Here is a 14,330-nt window from a genome sequence, read left to right on the forward strand (position 1 = left end):
ATTTTATCAAACAAAACTATGCTACATTTGATCTCTGGGACCCTCATGATGACAAATCAGAGCAAGATTACTGAATGTAAGTACATTATTTACCTTCAGAGGTGAATGTATCAAACCAGTTGCCGTGATAAGTTTTTTGTTGTTGTTGTACACTCTCCTCAAACAATAGCATGGTATTTTCTCACTGTAATAGCTACAGTAAATTGGACAGTGCAGTTAGATTAACAAGAATTTAAGCTTTCTGCCCATATAAGACATGACTATGTCCTGGAGAGTTTGCTGGTACTTACAACAGTCATGCTAATCACATTAGCTCACGTTAGCTCAACCGTCCCGTATACGTGACACCGATCCCGTAGAGGTTAACTACTGGCTTTCAGCATGCATATAGAGAAGGGCACTCAATTTGTACTGCACTGACTCAGATGACTAGTTAAAATAACTGTATAATAAGAAGATAGTTGGAGCTGTATTTTTAGATTTCAGTTTAGCCTTTGATGTTATTGATCATAAATTGTTATTGAAAAAAACTCACTTGCTATGGCTTTACATGACCTGCCATCACATGGTTGGAGAGTTTTTTATCCACTAGAACCCAGAGAGTGTTCTTCAATGGAAGCTTCTCTAACATCAGATATGTACAATGCGGTGTCACTCCGGGCAGTTGCCTTGGGCCGTTATTCTTCTATATTTTTACAAATGATTTGCCACTGGTCTTACACATAGCTAAAATGACTATGTATGCGGATGATTCCACACTCTACATATCAGCACCCAAAGCCAGTGAGCTCACTGAAATTCTAAATAAGGAGTTACAGTCAGTATCAGAATGGGTGATTCATAATAAACTGGTCTTAAACTAAAAGCATTGTATTTGGTTCACAACATTCTCTAAGACCTAAACCTCAGCTGGAATTGTACATAAAGGGTGTGACCATTGAGCAAGTTGAGGAAGCTAAACTCCTACGTATAAAATTGGATGGTCAATTATCATGGTCAAGTCACATTGACAAAGTTGTTGTGAAGATGAGGGGTATCTCTGTTATAAAAAGATGTTCTGCATTTTTGACACAAAAATCAACTGTACGAGTTATTCAGGCTCTGGTCTTGTCCCATCTTGATTGCTGTCCAGTAATATGGACAGGTGCAGCACAGAAAGACCTAGCAAAGCTGCAGCTGGCTCAAAACAGAGCAGCACACCTTGCCCTTAACTGCACATACAGAACTAACATCAACAACATGCATGCCAGTCTTTCCTGGTTGACGGTTGACGAGAGATTAACTGCTTCTCTTCTAGTTTTTATGAGCAATATTACTGTGACAAAAATTCCAGATTGTCTGCATAATCAAATAATATTCAGCTCAAACACCCGTACATACCCCACAAGACATGCCACCAGGGGTCTCTTCATAGTCCCCAAGTTCATAGTCCCCATCTCCAATTACTCAAGCAAACAGCAAAATTACATTTAAAAAACAGATTAAACACACATTATTTTTGTTGTTGTATTGTTTGTATATGTTGTATTTTAAATGTGTGTGACTATCCTTGTCTATCAGTGTTTTGTTACTTATCATGTTTTGTGATTTTTGTGGAACCCAGAAACAGTATCTGCTGCTTCTGTAAAAGCTAATGGTGATCTGAATAAACAAAGAAATAAACAAATAAGTCAGACAGTCAGTCACTTATACGTCATTCACCTCTCTCTTCTGTCTCTTTTCTCTCTCTCTCATCTCTCCCCAGCTATGGACTGCATGGTGTCAGAGTGGACGGAGTGGTCCGAGTGTAATAAGTCCTGCGGTAAAGGCCACACCATCAGGACACGCATGGTGAAGCTGGAGCCCAACTTTGGAGGGGAGCCCTGCCCCGAGACAGTCCAGAGGAAGAAGTGTAAGATCAGGAAGTGCAAACGGGGCTCAAGGGCCAGCGAGGAGAAGAAGAGACGGCGGGGGGGAGAGGTGGGCGGCGGGAAAGAGAAGAGAAGGGGCAAACAGCAAGGACGGGACGCAGCAGGTCAGTCATCATCATCACCTGTGTGGCATATATACATATATACACCTTTGTCATCATCATCATTATCATCCTCTTCATCAAGACATTCATCATCATTATCTTCATCAAGACATTCATCATCACCATTATTGTCATTATCACCTCTTTCATTCATGTCGTTGATACATTTACATTTTACGTCATTTAGCAGACGCTCTTATCCAGAGCGACTTACAGTTAGTGCATACATTATTATTTGTAATTTTCATACCCCATGGGAATCGAACCCACAACCCTGGCGTTGCAAACGCCATGCTCTACCAACTGAGCTACCTCCCTGCCGGCCATTCCCTCCCCTACCCTGGACGACGCTGGGCCAATTGTGCGCCGCCCCATTGGTCTCCCGGCTACAGCAGAGCCTGGATTCGAACCAGGATCTCTAGTGGCACAGCTAGCACTGCGATGCAGTGCCTTAGACCACTGCGCCACTCGGAAGATACATGCTGTATCCACCACCTTGATGTATCCTTTATATCCCAAATATAGGGTTAAATAAATCGGGAAAGTCACTGACGATGATTTCCAAGTCACTCATCATTCATTCAGATTCCCCATAAGTCCTGCTGAGGTATTGTTTGTATCTCAGAATGTAAATAAAATAAAATAACATTTTATTTGGCAAATGCGCTGAATACAACAGGTGTAGACCTTACCGTGAAACGCTTACTTACAAGCCCTTAACCACCAATGCAGTTTTAAGAAAAATGTGAGTTAAGAAAAACATTTACTAAATGCAAATAGTCTAGCCATTTGATTAGCTGTTCAGGAGACTTATGGCTTGGGGGTAGAAGATGTTAAGAAGCCTTTTGGACCTAGACTTGGCGCTCCGGTATCGCTTGCCGTGCAGTAGCAGAGAGAACAGTCTATGACGAGGGTGGCTGGAGTCTTTGGCAATTTTTAGGGCCTTCCTCTGACGCCGCCTGTGGTCCTCTGTAGCTCAATTGGTAGAGCATGGCGCTTGTAACGCCAGGGTAGTGGGTTCGATCCCCGGGACCACCCATACGTAAAAATGTATGCACACATGTCTGTAAGTCACTTTGGATAAAAGAGTCTGCTAAATGGCATATTATATCATTATACCAGGCGGTGATGCAACCAGTTAGGAACTTTTTGTGGATCTTTTCAGTCTCCTGAGGGGGAATAGGCGTTGCCGTGCCCTCTTCACGACTGTCTTGGTGTGTTTGGACCAGGATAGTTTGTTGGTGATGTGGACACCAAGGAACTTGAAGCGCTCAACCTGCTCCACTACAGCCCTGTCGATGAGAATGGGGGCGTGCTCGGTCCTCATCTTTTTCCTGTAGTCCACAATCATCTTCTTGTCTTGATCAAGTTGAGGGAGAGGTTGTTCTCTTGCCACCACTTCCAGGTCTCTGACTGCCTCCCTATAGGCTGTCTCATCGTTTTCGGTTATCAGGCCTACCACCGTTGTGTCATCAGCAAACTTAATGATGGTGTTGGAGTTGTGCTTGGCCACGCAGTCATGGGTGAACAGGGAGTACAGGAGGGGACTAAGCACGCACCCCTGAGGGGCCCCCGTGTTGAGGATCAGCGTGGCAGATGTGTTGTTGCCTACCCTTACCACCTGGGGACGGCCCATCAGGAAGTCCAGGAACCAGTTGCAGAGGGAGGTGTTTAGTCCCAAGGTCCTTAATTTAGTGATGAGTAGTCAATGAACAGCATTCTCACGTAGGTGTTCCTTTTGTCCAGGTGGGAAAGGGCAGTGTTGAGTGCAATAGAGATTGCGTCATCTGTGGATCTGTTGGGGCAGTATGCAAATTGAGTGGGTCTAGGGTTTCTGGGATGATGGTGTTGATGTGCGCCATGACCAGCCTATCAAAGCACTTCATGGCTACAGATGTGAGTGCTACGGGTCGGTAGTCATTTAGGCAGGTTACCTTGGTGTTCTTGGGCACAGGGACTATGGTGGTCTGCTTGAAACATGTAGGTATTACAGACTTGGCCAGGGACAGGTTGAAAATGTCAGTGAAGACACTTGCCAGTTGGTCAGCGCATGCTCGGAGTACACGTCCTGGTAATCCGTCTGGCCCTGCGGCCTTGTGAATGTTGACCTGTTTAAAGGTCTTACTCACATCGGCTACGGCGAGCGTGATCACACAGTCGTCTGGAACAGTTTGTGCTCTCATGCATGCTTCAGTGTTGCTTGCCTCGAAGCGCGCATAGAAGTCATTTAGCTCGTCTAGTAGGCTTGTGTCACTGGGCAGCTCGCGGCTGGACTTCCCTTTGTAGTCTGTAATAGTTTGCAAGCCCTGCCACATCCGATGAGCGTCGGAGCTGGTGTAGTAGGATTCAATCTTAGTCCTGTATTTACGTGTTACGTGTATGTGTTTTTGTGTTTTTCCTCTCCTGCTCTAATCACAGGTGTACTTTTTGTTCCTGATTGGAGGTCGTTGGTGTGTCCCACCTCTCAGTCATCAGTTAATCTGCTGATTGCTGAGGTGGACCAATCAGTGGACATTTCTCCTGATTGCACCACCTGTTTCTGTTTTCTTACCCAATCATATCACACATCCCCTTGTTTTAAAAGCTAGTCAGTTGTGTTTGCTGACAGACTCTTTTTGTTTGTGAGTATGTATACGGTGGTGTCTTGTTTTTGTGTATGCAATCGTTAATTGTTTAGTCCGTATGGTACCTATATTGTTTGTTTGTGCCTGGGAAAAGGGGGATTTAGCAAGTCGCCCTTGGGCATACACTACCCGTAGGAAACCTTGTCTAAACACACCAGTTAGACCTGAGCGGACCACCCACTGTATTTTTGTATGGTTAGCAGTAAGCTTAGTAGTTCTTGAGGCAGGCAAGATCAGTTTAGGGGGTTTTGACTTTATTGTTTCATTCCTTGGGTCCAGCTCAGCCCCTTTTTCCCAAACCATTTACTGTGTGTTTTTATAATAAACATTTTGTGTTTGACGGTAGCATTTGGTTGTTGGCGTATTCTGTTCTCACTGTTCCTTGGCAATAGCCTAATTTGCATGAGTTATGTTACGGGCCTCTTTTCCATCCACCCTAGACTTTTAAAGCCACGGGGTTCGTAACATACGCTTTGCCTGTTTGATGGTTTGTCTGAAGGCATAGCGGGATTTCTTATAAGCGTCCGGGTTAGAGTCCCGCTCCTTGAAAGTGGCAGCTCTACCCTTTAGCTCAGCACGGACATTCCTCAGGTCAAAAGGTCAAATGTCCCATGCAGCCCACTCTTAATCCACCTGCCCAAGTCCTGAGAGGATCAATGCTTCCTCCCTCCCCCTCTCCCTCCCTGCCTGGCTGTGTTAGAGCGGCTACACTCAGTGCTGATCAGCCCTGTCAGGTTGATAAAGTGACTGGGCCTGCTCACAGATGGCCGTCCTGATTGCTCCCACAGGTAGAAGCAGAGCAGTCAGGGTGGGCTTTGTACTGTTGCCTCCCCATAGAGACAGGCTTCTTTAACCTGGGACTAATGAGCTGGTGACGGTGACAAATACCCCCACAGATCTGGCTGGGGCAGCATAACCCCCCTCCACCACCACAACCCACACCACCCACCATTCATCATCAGTAATAAAGGGCGGTGGGGAGCGGACCGGGACTCCATGCTCTCTGGAGCATGGATGATTGTTCAGTCTAATGTAAGGCTAAGAATGATTGGTCATGAAATTAAGGCTTGAACATTGCACATTTGATATGTCTCACTTGTGCTTGCTCACATCAATTAATGTCATAATCAAGTAAGATATTTGGTGCATGATTGATTTGACTAACTAAGGAAAGCCACCTTAAACCCCAACCTGGTCTCGGCCATTTTGTATTATTCTGTATGTAAATCTGAGACACTCCATTTAGTATGTTATGTTACGTTTGTTATGGTTACATAAGACAGTTGGTTAATTAAGGCAAAAACAAAAGGAGGGTGGTTGGTCGGGGTAGATGGGTAGGCATATAACACGGACGTCTAGTAACCCAAAGGTTGAGAATTCCAATCGCATCACGGACAACTTCAGCATTTCAGCTAATTAGCAACATTTCAACTACTTACTACTTTTTAGCTACTTTGCAAATACTTAGCATGTTAGCTAACCCTTACCTTAACCATTTAACCTAACTCCTAAACTTAACCCTAACCCCTAACCCTAATCCCTAGCCTAGCTAACGTTATCGAGCTAGCTAGAGTTTGTAAAAATCATACGGATTGCAAAATTGTAACATGTAATACGATTTGTAATTCGTAGCATATCATACGAAATGGAGTTTATTGGATTTACAAACAGAATAATACAAAATGCTCTGAGACCAGGTTGGAAATCCCGCTCTCTCATCTCATTGACTTGTTCCCACAGGTTGCAAGATGAGGCCCTGGTCCAGTTGGACGGACTGTACCAAGCACTGCGGCGGGGGGATTCAGGAGCGCTTCATGGCTTTGAAGAAGAGAGCCAAGAGTGCCCCCACACAGATCACCAGCTGCAAGGACAAGAAGGAGATCCGTGCCTGTAATGTCCAGCCCTGCTAGGGGGCTCTGCTGTCTATCTGTGTTTCTCTTTGTTAGGGCTGGGGGAGGAAGGAGATGCAGACTGTCAGTGTTGATTTAGCCTGGGTTGGCAGTCAGTGTGATGGATACAGCACCTGTGTGTTGGAGGGAGATGAGAGATTCTCCAGAGACTCCATTACTGTGGATCACTGGGCTGAGGACGAGACCAGCGTCAGTCATTAGTCTTATAGTAGCCTCCTCACTCAGCAGGCCAATGTATTACTATGTAACCAACACTATACAGTACACCACAACTTCACAATCACACACAAAACACGTTTTTTTACAATGTTATTTTTGTCTTTATACTACAGTTGTATTGGCTTTACTAGTTAGCACTGACAACACTCTTTCACTCTTGCATGTCTAACGTTTCTCAGTCAGAAGACTTCACTGGTAGTGGCCCTAGGCTTCAAAATGTGCTCAAATTATGATAATAACCATGTTTAAAAGGGCACTTGCAGATCTTAGAAAGAGCCACTTCAGTCCAGGCCTCCAGTCTAGGGCATCACACGGAATATGCATTTGGCATTTTTCCTGCCCCCAATTTCTTTATCCGGGTCAGAGAGTTGAGTTTCACTCCAATATTCATGTATCATTAAAGCAGGTCTCCAAACGTCAGTGTCCAGTTGATTTGAGCATAGTAACCCTGCTGGTTGAACCACAATACTCCATACAGGTTGTACAAAGTAGCTACGTATACACGGTAAGACTTTTTGGGAAAATCATTGTTGATTGTGTTGAAACGTTATTGAATGAAAATACCAACCAAGTAATTTATATATATTGTATCTTGTGTTTAGTTTGTTAATTTGACAATTATATTCCAAGACAAAGCACAGGTGAACATTCATTCTAGGTTTTTGTATGCCTCAATACATTATTATTTTCAAGACAAGAATCTGTTGTGACTTTTTATTCCATTGTAATACATGTAGAGTCTTAAACATGCCTCGTTGAGAGGGCGCAGCTCGTGTGCATCATTACATATTTTGTTTCTTTTTGTCGTTGTATTTTGATAAGAACGTCAGCCAAGACTCTTGCAAAAGTCATATTTAGATGTTCTCTCTGTTATTTTAATCAGTCCTCTCTTCTCTCTTTCTTCTTTTGCCTCTACACCATATGACTATTTTGGAATAAATCACCTTTACCATAAAAGGAAACGTGAGAAATCATTTTGTGAATGTCTTTTTGCTAATTTCCCACCGTTTCTATAGACAGAGCATGTACTGTTTTGGCCTGTCCAATGATTTGGCCACTTGTACACTGCTCAAAAAAATAAAGGGAACACTTAAACAACACAATGTAACTCCAAGTCAATCACACTTCTGTGAAATCAAACTGTCCACTTAGGAAGCAACACTGATTGACAATAAATTTCACATGCTGTTGTGCAAATGGAATAGACAACAGGTGGAAATTATAGGCAATTAGCAAGACACCGGTCGTGTGGTCTGCAGGTCGTGACCACAGACCACTTCTCAGTTCCTATGCTTCCTGGCTGATGTTTTGGTCACTTTTGAATGCTGGCGGTGCATCCACTCTAGTGGTAGCATGAGACGGAGTCTACAACCCACACAAGTGGCTCAGGTAGTGCAGCTCATCCAGGATGGCACATCAATGCAACAACCCAGCAGCAGGACTGCTACCTCCGCCTTTGTGCAAGGAGGAGCAGGAGGAGCACTGCCAGAGCCCTGCAAAATGACCTCCAGCAGGCCACAAATGTGCATGTGTCTGCTCAAACGGTCAGAAACAGACTCCATGAGGGTGGTATGAGGGCCCGACGTCCACAGGTGGGGGTTGTGCTTACAGCCCAACACCATGCAGGACGTTTGGCATTTGCCAGAGAACACCAAGATTGACAAATTCGCCACTGGCGCCCTGTGCTCTTCACAGATGAAAGCAGGTTCACACTGAGCACATGTGACAGACGTGACAGAGTCTGGAGACACCGTGGAGAACGTTCTGCTGCCTGCAACATCCTCCAGCATGACCGGTTTGGCGGTGGGTCAGTCATGGTGTGGGGTGGCATTTCTTTGGGGGGCCGCACAGCCCTCCATGTGCTCGCCAGAGGTAGCCTGACTGCCATTAGGTACCGAGATGAGATCCTCAGACCCCTTGTGAGACCATATGCTGGTGCGGTTGGCCCTGGGTTCCTCCTACTGCAAGACAATGCTAGACCTCATGTGGCTGGAGTGTGTCAGCAGTTCCTGCAAGAGGAAGGCATTGATGCTATGGACTGGCCCGCCCGTTCCCCAGTCCTGAATCCAACTGAGCACATCTGGGACATCATGTCTCGCTCCATCCACCAACGCCACGTTGCACCACAGACTGTCCAGGAGTTGGCGGATGCTTTAGTCCAGGTCTGGGAGGAGATCCCTCAGGAGACCATCCGCCACCTCATTAGGAGCATGCCCAGGCGTTGTAGGGAGGTCATACAGGCACGTGGATGCCACACACACTACTGAGCCTCATTTTGACTTGTTTTAAGGACATTACATCAAAGTTGGATCAGCCTGTAGTGTGGTTTTCCACTTTAATTTTGAGGGTGACTCCAAATCCAGACCTCCATGGGTTGATAAATTTGATTTCCATTGATAATTTTTGTGTGATTTTGTTGTTAGCACATTCAACTATGTAAAGAAAAAAGTATTTAATAAGATTATTTAATTCATTCAGATCTAGGATGTGTTATTTTAGTGTTCCCTTTATTATTTTGAGCAGTGTATAAAACGTCCTAGTTCAATCATAAAGCACTTCTACATTATTGTAGAAGCCATTGTTTCATATTGCTCTCAATGAAATAATCATTGAGTATGACAGTGTGTACCCAGCTCCAGGTTTAAAGACATGAGCCACCTCCCAGCTCCAGGTTTATAGAGATGAGCCACCTCCCAGCTCCAGGTTTATAGAGATGAGCCACCTCCCAGCTCCAGGTGTACAGAGATGAGCCACCTCCCAGCTCCAGGTTTATAGAGATGAGCCACCTCCCAGCTCCAGGTGTATAGAGATGAGCCACCTCCCAGCTCCAGGTTTATAGAGATGAGCCACCTCCCAGCTCCAGGTGTATAGAGATGAGCCACCTCCCAGCTCCAGGTTTATAGAGATGAGCCACCTCCCAGCTCCAGGTTTAAAGAGATGAGCCACCTCCCAGCTCCAGGTTTATAGAGATGAGCCACCTCCCAGCTCCAGGTTTAAAGAGATGAGCCACCTCCCAGCTCCAGGTTTAAAGAGATGAGCCACCTCCCTGCTCCAGGTTTAAAGAGATGAGCCACCTCCCTGCTCCAGGTTTATAGAGATGAGCCACCTCCCAGCTCCAGGTTTATAGAGATGAGCCACCTCCCAGCTCCAGGTTTAGAGAGATGAGCCACCTCCCAGCTCCAGGTTTAGAGAGATGAGCCACCTCCCAGCTCAACCTGGTCTCAGAGCATTTCGTAATATACTTTACATAATCCGAGATGCTTCATTTATTATGATATGTTACATTTCGTATGGTATGTATTAATTTGTGGATGTCCATCACACATTTCGTATGACATGTTACAAATTACAATTAGTATTAAATGTTCCGAATTTGCAACACCCACAATATGCTACGAATTTGCCAAAAGTACAATATTTAACGAATTTACAAAATGCACAATATTACAAATTAGAAAACGTACAATATGTTACGAATTTGAAAAATATATGTTATGATACAAATTCTAGCTAGGTGGCAAACGTTAGCTAGCTGGCTAACATTAGCTAGACCAGAGGTTAGGGTTAAGGTTAGGGTTAATTTTAGGAGTTATGTTAAAGGGGAAGGGTTAGCTAACATGCTAAGTAGCTAACAAGTAGTAAGTAGTTGAAAAGTTGCAAATTATCTCAAATGCTAAAGTTGTTTCTTTATGAGATTTGAACACGCAACCTTTGGGTTGCTAGACGTTTGCGTTATATGCCCCAACCATGCCGAACTTAACATACAGTCTCATACTAATTTGAGTTTTTTCGGATTTACTTTTACCATGTTACGTCTAGTCTGAGACCAGGCTGCACAACTTCAGCATTTAGAGATGAGCCAACTCCCAGCTGCACTGTACCCGATCAGCCAACAGGGGGAGAAAGAGCCTTGATTGTAAATGTTCATCTGCCACTGTCAAATCAGCCCTGTACCTCAGTTACTGTTCCGCCACAGGTTTACCAGGGATGTCATAGATTTAAGAGAACAAATATCAGATATACTTTCTTTGTTAAAGTACGGTTCAATGTCAAATGTCAATTAAATGTCAAAATACAACAGTTGTATTCCTTCTTTGAATTTCAAAAGCGGAAGAACACACTTGTATGAATTTATCAAGATATGCATTGTATGCTTACCTTATTGAAATACAAGTTGTATTTCAATAAGGTAAGCATACAATGCATATCTTGATAAATTCATCTTAGCTGTAATGGCGATTGAGTTGATTGACTGGCTGGAAACGTAATGGCCGGCGTTATATCGTGCCCCTGTAGCCATGGTAACAAACACTGAGGCCTACATTGCACACTCATGAAAGATTTACTATGATGAAAGATTTACTATGAATTGTGGGAGAGACACTTGCTGATAGACATTAAATATCCGTGGTGGGGGGCTGAGCGATCAGCCCCTGAGACGAACGGTGATAAATGGCAGAGTACACCACCCTGTGGATGAAGGGGACTGGGGGGGGGGGCGGTAGGCTTTCAACCACTCTCTGTCTCCTGACCTTTTCTGCCTCTCTTCCTCTATGACAGGCAAATGCCACAGTGTACCGCCAGGTACCACTCCCAGGTAAGGCTTCTTCTCCCTGTCAGATCTAGCCTTTAAGCAGGGGTGTCAACTCATTTTGCCCAAGGGGGCGCATTCGGTCTTCAACGAGGTCTGGAGGGCAGCACTGAAAATGGGTTGTATTTCCTTGCCGTCAAAATTTGCAAAACATAGTCCTCTATCCATCATTTTTTAAATGCTCGATGCCCCTGACTGTCTAACATTAATTTCAGGGATTATTAGTGAGCTGGACACAGTCAAGAAACTGTATGAAAGTAGGTCCATTATCATTTCTACACAGTTTCGATTTGGTTTTAGTCATATATAATGTTTGACACCCCTGCTTTAAAGTTTTGGTGTTGGAGCTATGGCTCTGAGATCACTGAAAATATCACCAGGGCCATTTTCTACTGACACCCCAGCTATGAGCTAGTCTTTATTGCTATGCCTAGTCTTGTCTATCAGCTGACTCTAGCAATGAGCCTAGGGACAAGGTTACTATTTGCATAAGAGCCTAGGGACAAGGTTACTATTTGCATAAGAGTAGAGGCTTTTAGAAGATGACACCTCCCTGTCTTCCATCACTCCTGCATTCTCCCCATAGTCCCCACTCCTTCCCTTAACAAAGCCAGCTGAATGGCCTGCCTCTTGCACCTGGCCCTGCCTGTGTAGAGTCCCGTGTCATTAAAGACTGCTCTTGGTGCTTCCTGTTCTCCAGACATCTTCAAACACTCAGCCTTCAGAGCGATAATGGCTGTATTATGGGTAGGCTGCACGTCACTGCCAAAAATCATGGACATGTAGATGACTCTGACTCTGGCCTTGTTGTGGTTCCTGTTTACATTCAGACCTGGCTTCATATGTGTTGTCAACAACTAAAGCGGTTCTTTATTTTCTTTGTGCATTTCAAAAGGTCAAAAGGTCAAAAGCTGAAGCGTTACAGATTCCGCGATAGAAATGTAGAAGTCATTTCCAATTGAGCCGACATAAGCAGCATTTATCGTGAATGCAGCTGGAACATTGCCTTTAAATTTCAATCACGCTGTAAAGCTGAATTTCTGCGATGTGGCTTGAATAGAGCCCTTTGTGTTACTAGGGTTAGTGACAGTTATGCAAATCTCTAAACATAAGCCCATTCAGTGACAAAAGCCCCTGTTTTGGAACTTTTAATTACATTGACATTTTAGTCATTTAGCAGACGCTCTTATCCAGAGCGACTTACAGTTAGTTAGTGAGTGCATACATGATTTTTTTCTTTTTCATACTTATACCCCAGCAACCATCAATTTATTCAGGCACAGGGCACTGGATGCAGAAAATAACAACAGCTTTCATCTTTTTATTTTTATTTTTTAAAAACCTTTATTTAACTAGGCAAGTCAGTTAAGAACAAATTCTTATTTACAATGACGGCCTACACCGGCCAAACCCGGACGACGCTGTTATTTTCCATTCTCTTCTGTTCTGTTCCATTCTGTTCTGTTCTGTGCAGAATGTGCCTTTATCTCATGTCTAAGGCTAACTATCTGACTCTATACTCTTCCTGTAGTGTCTCAGTGAGCTGTTCTCCACAGTCTCTCCTCTACCTCTCCTCCCTAATAACAGCACATTAATGTCTTGGCTGGGTTACTACTCACTATTCCCCTTTATGAAACTTAAATCCCTATAATGATGGTGATGAGGCCAGGGGCCTGGGGCCTGCCGGCCCCTCAGATGCTCCTGTTTACCTAGAGAGATAGCAGCTCACTGCCCTAAGGCCCCCAGCCTCCCACACATTAATATTTAATATGTTGACTTGGCAAAGTGTGCTGAATTGATAGCACACAGCCCGTGGCCAGCAAAGGCACTGAATGGGATCTAATGGGTTGGACTAAAGGGATATATGATGGCAAGCACTATAACCTGGTAATGTGAGGTTTTGTGTGCTGGATGGAAAGCTAGCAGAGGATGCTTGTTAATGACTGTCATTCAATAAAAATACATGTATCTTGTTTGTTGAGATGCACTTTTAAAGGGCAGAAATTAAATTTGATTTCCATTGATACTTTTTGTGTGATTTTGTTGTCAGCACATTCAACTATGTAAAGAAAAAGTATTTAATAAGATTATTTCATTCATTCAGATCTAGGATGTGTTATTTTAGTGTTCCCTTAATTTTTTTGAGCAGTGTATTTTGTATTGTATTTTGCATTGCATTATGTATTGTATTATGTATTGTATTTTGCATTGTATTATGTATTGTATTATGTATTGTATTTTGCATTGTATTATGTATGTAATAAAACACTAATTACTTCCATTCCCTGTGAGAACCAACTCCAAATACACATTTCATGCCTAAAAGCACAGTTGAGACATAAAACATGCAGTATAAGTGAAGAGTAGATCCGCTCAAGGACATTCATTTCAGAAACCCTCTGAACAGAAGATCTCTGAAGACATGCTGAATTAAGTATAAGCTGGGGCAGAAGCCCACCATGTCATAAAACAGACAACAGCAGTCACCACCACCATAGCAGTCACCACCACCATAGCAGTCACCACCACTATAGCAGTCACCATCACTATAGCAGTCACCACCACCATAGCAACCACCACCATAGCAACCACCACCACCATAGCAGTCACCACCACCATAGCAGTCACCACCACTATAGCAACCACCACCATAGCCGTCACCACCACCATAGCAGTCACCACCGCTATAGCAGTCACCACCGCCATAGCAGTCACCACCGCCATAGCAGTCACTGCCACTATAGCAACCACCACCACCATAGCAACCACCACCACCATTAGTGGAGTTTGAACATAGCCACTTGACATAGTGTACTGGACATAGTCAGTAAATTAATTAGTTGTGATGAGGTGTGAATGAAGGAGTCAGGCGCAGGAGGTAAAACACCGAAGTCCAGAGTTTATTCCGTTTACATAAATCAAACGCACCAAGCGTCAAAACTAAACTATCACAAGGGAAATATTCCACCTTG

General features: G+C 44.0%; 1 protein-coding gene across 1 annotated transcript in view; it reads left to right on the forward strand.

Annotated features, from left to right (window-relative positions):
• The window catches only part of LOC121532348 (spondin-1), a 94,842-nt gene extending 87,104 nt beyond the window's left edge, over positions 1 to 7,738 (forward strand). The window contains exons 15-16 of the mRNA XM_041838282.2: positions 1,745 to 2,014; positions 6,379 to 7,738. Coding sequence (XP_041694216.1) covers positions 1,745 to 2,014; positions 6,379 to 6,548 — 440 coding nt within the window. The 3' untranslated portion in view covers positions 6,549 to 7,738. The remainder of the gene's footprint in view (positions 1 to 1,744; positions 2,015 to 6,378) is intronic.
• The last annotated feature ends 6,592 nt before the right edge of the window (positions 7,739 to 14,330 follow it).

Source organism: Coregonus clupeaformis, chromosome 6 (genome assembly GCF_020615455.1).
Source record: "Coregonus clupeaformis isolate EN_2021a chromosome 6, ASM2061545v1, whole genome shotgun sequence".
Taxonomy (NCBI): domain Eukaryota; kingdom Metazoa; phylum Chordata; class Actinopteri; order Salmoniformes; family Salmonidae; genus Coregonus; species Coregonus clupeaformis.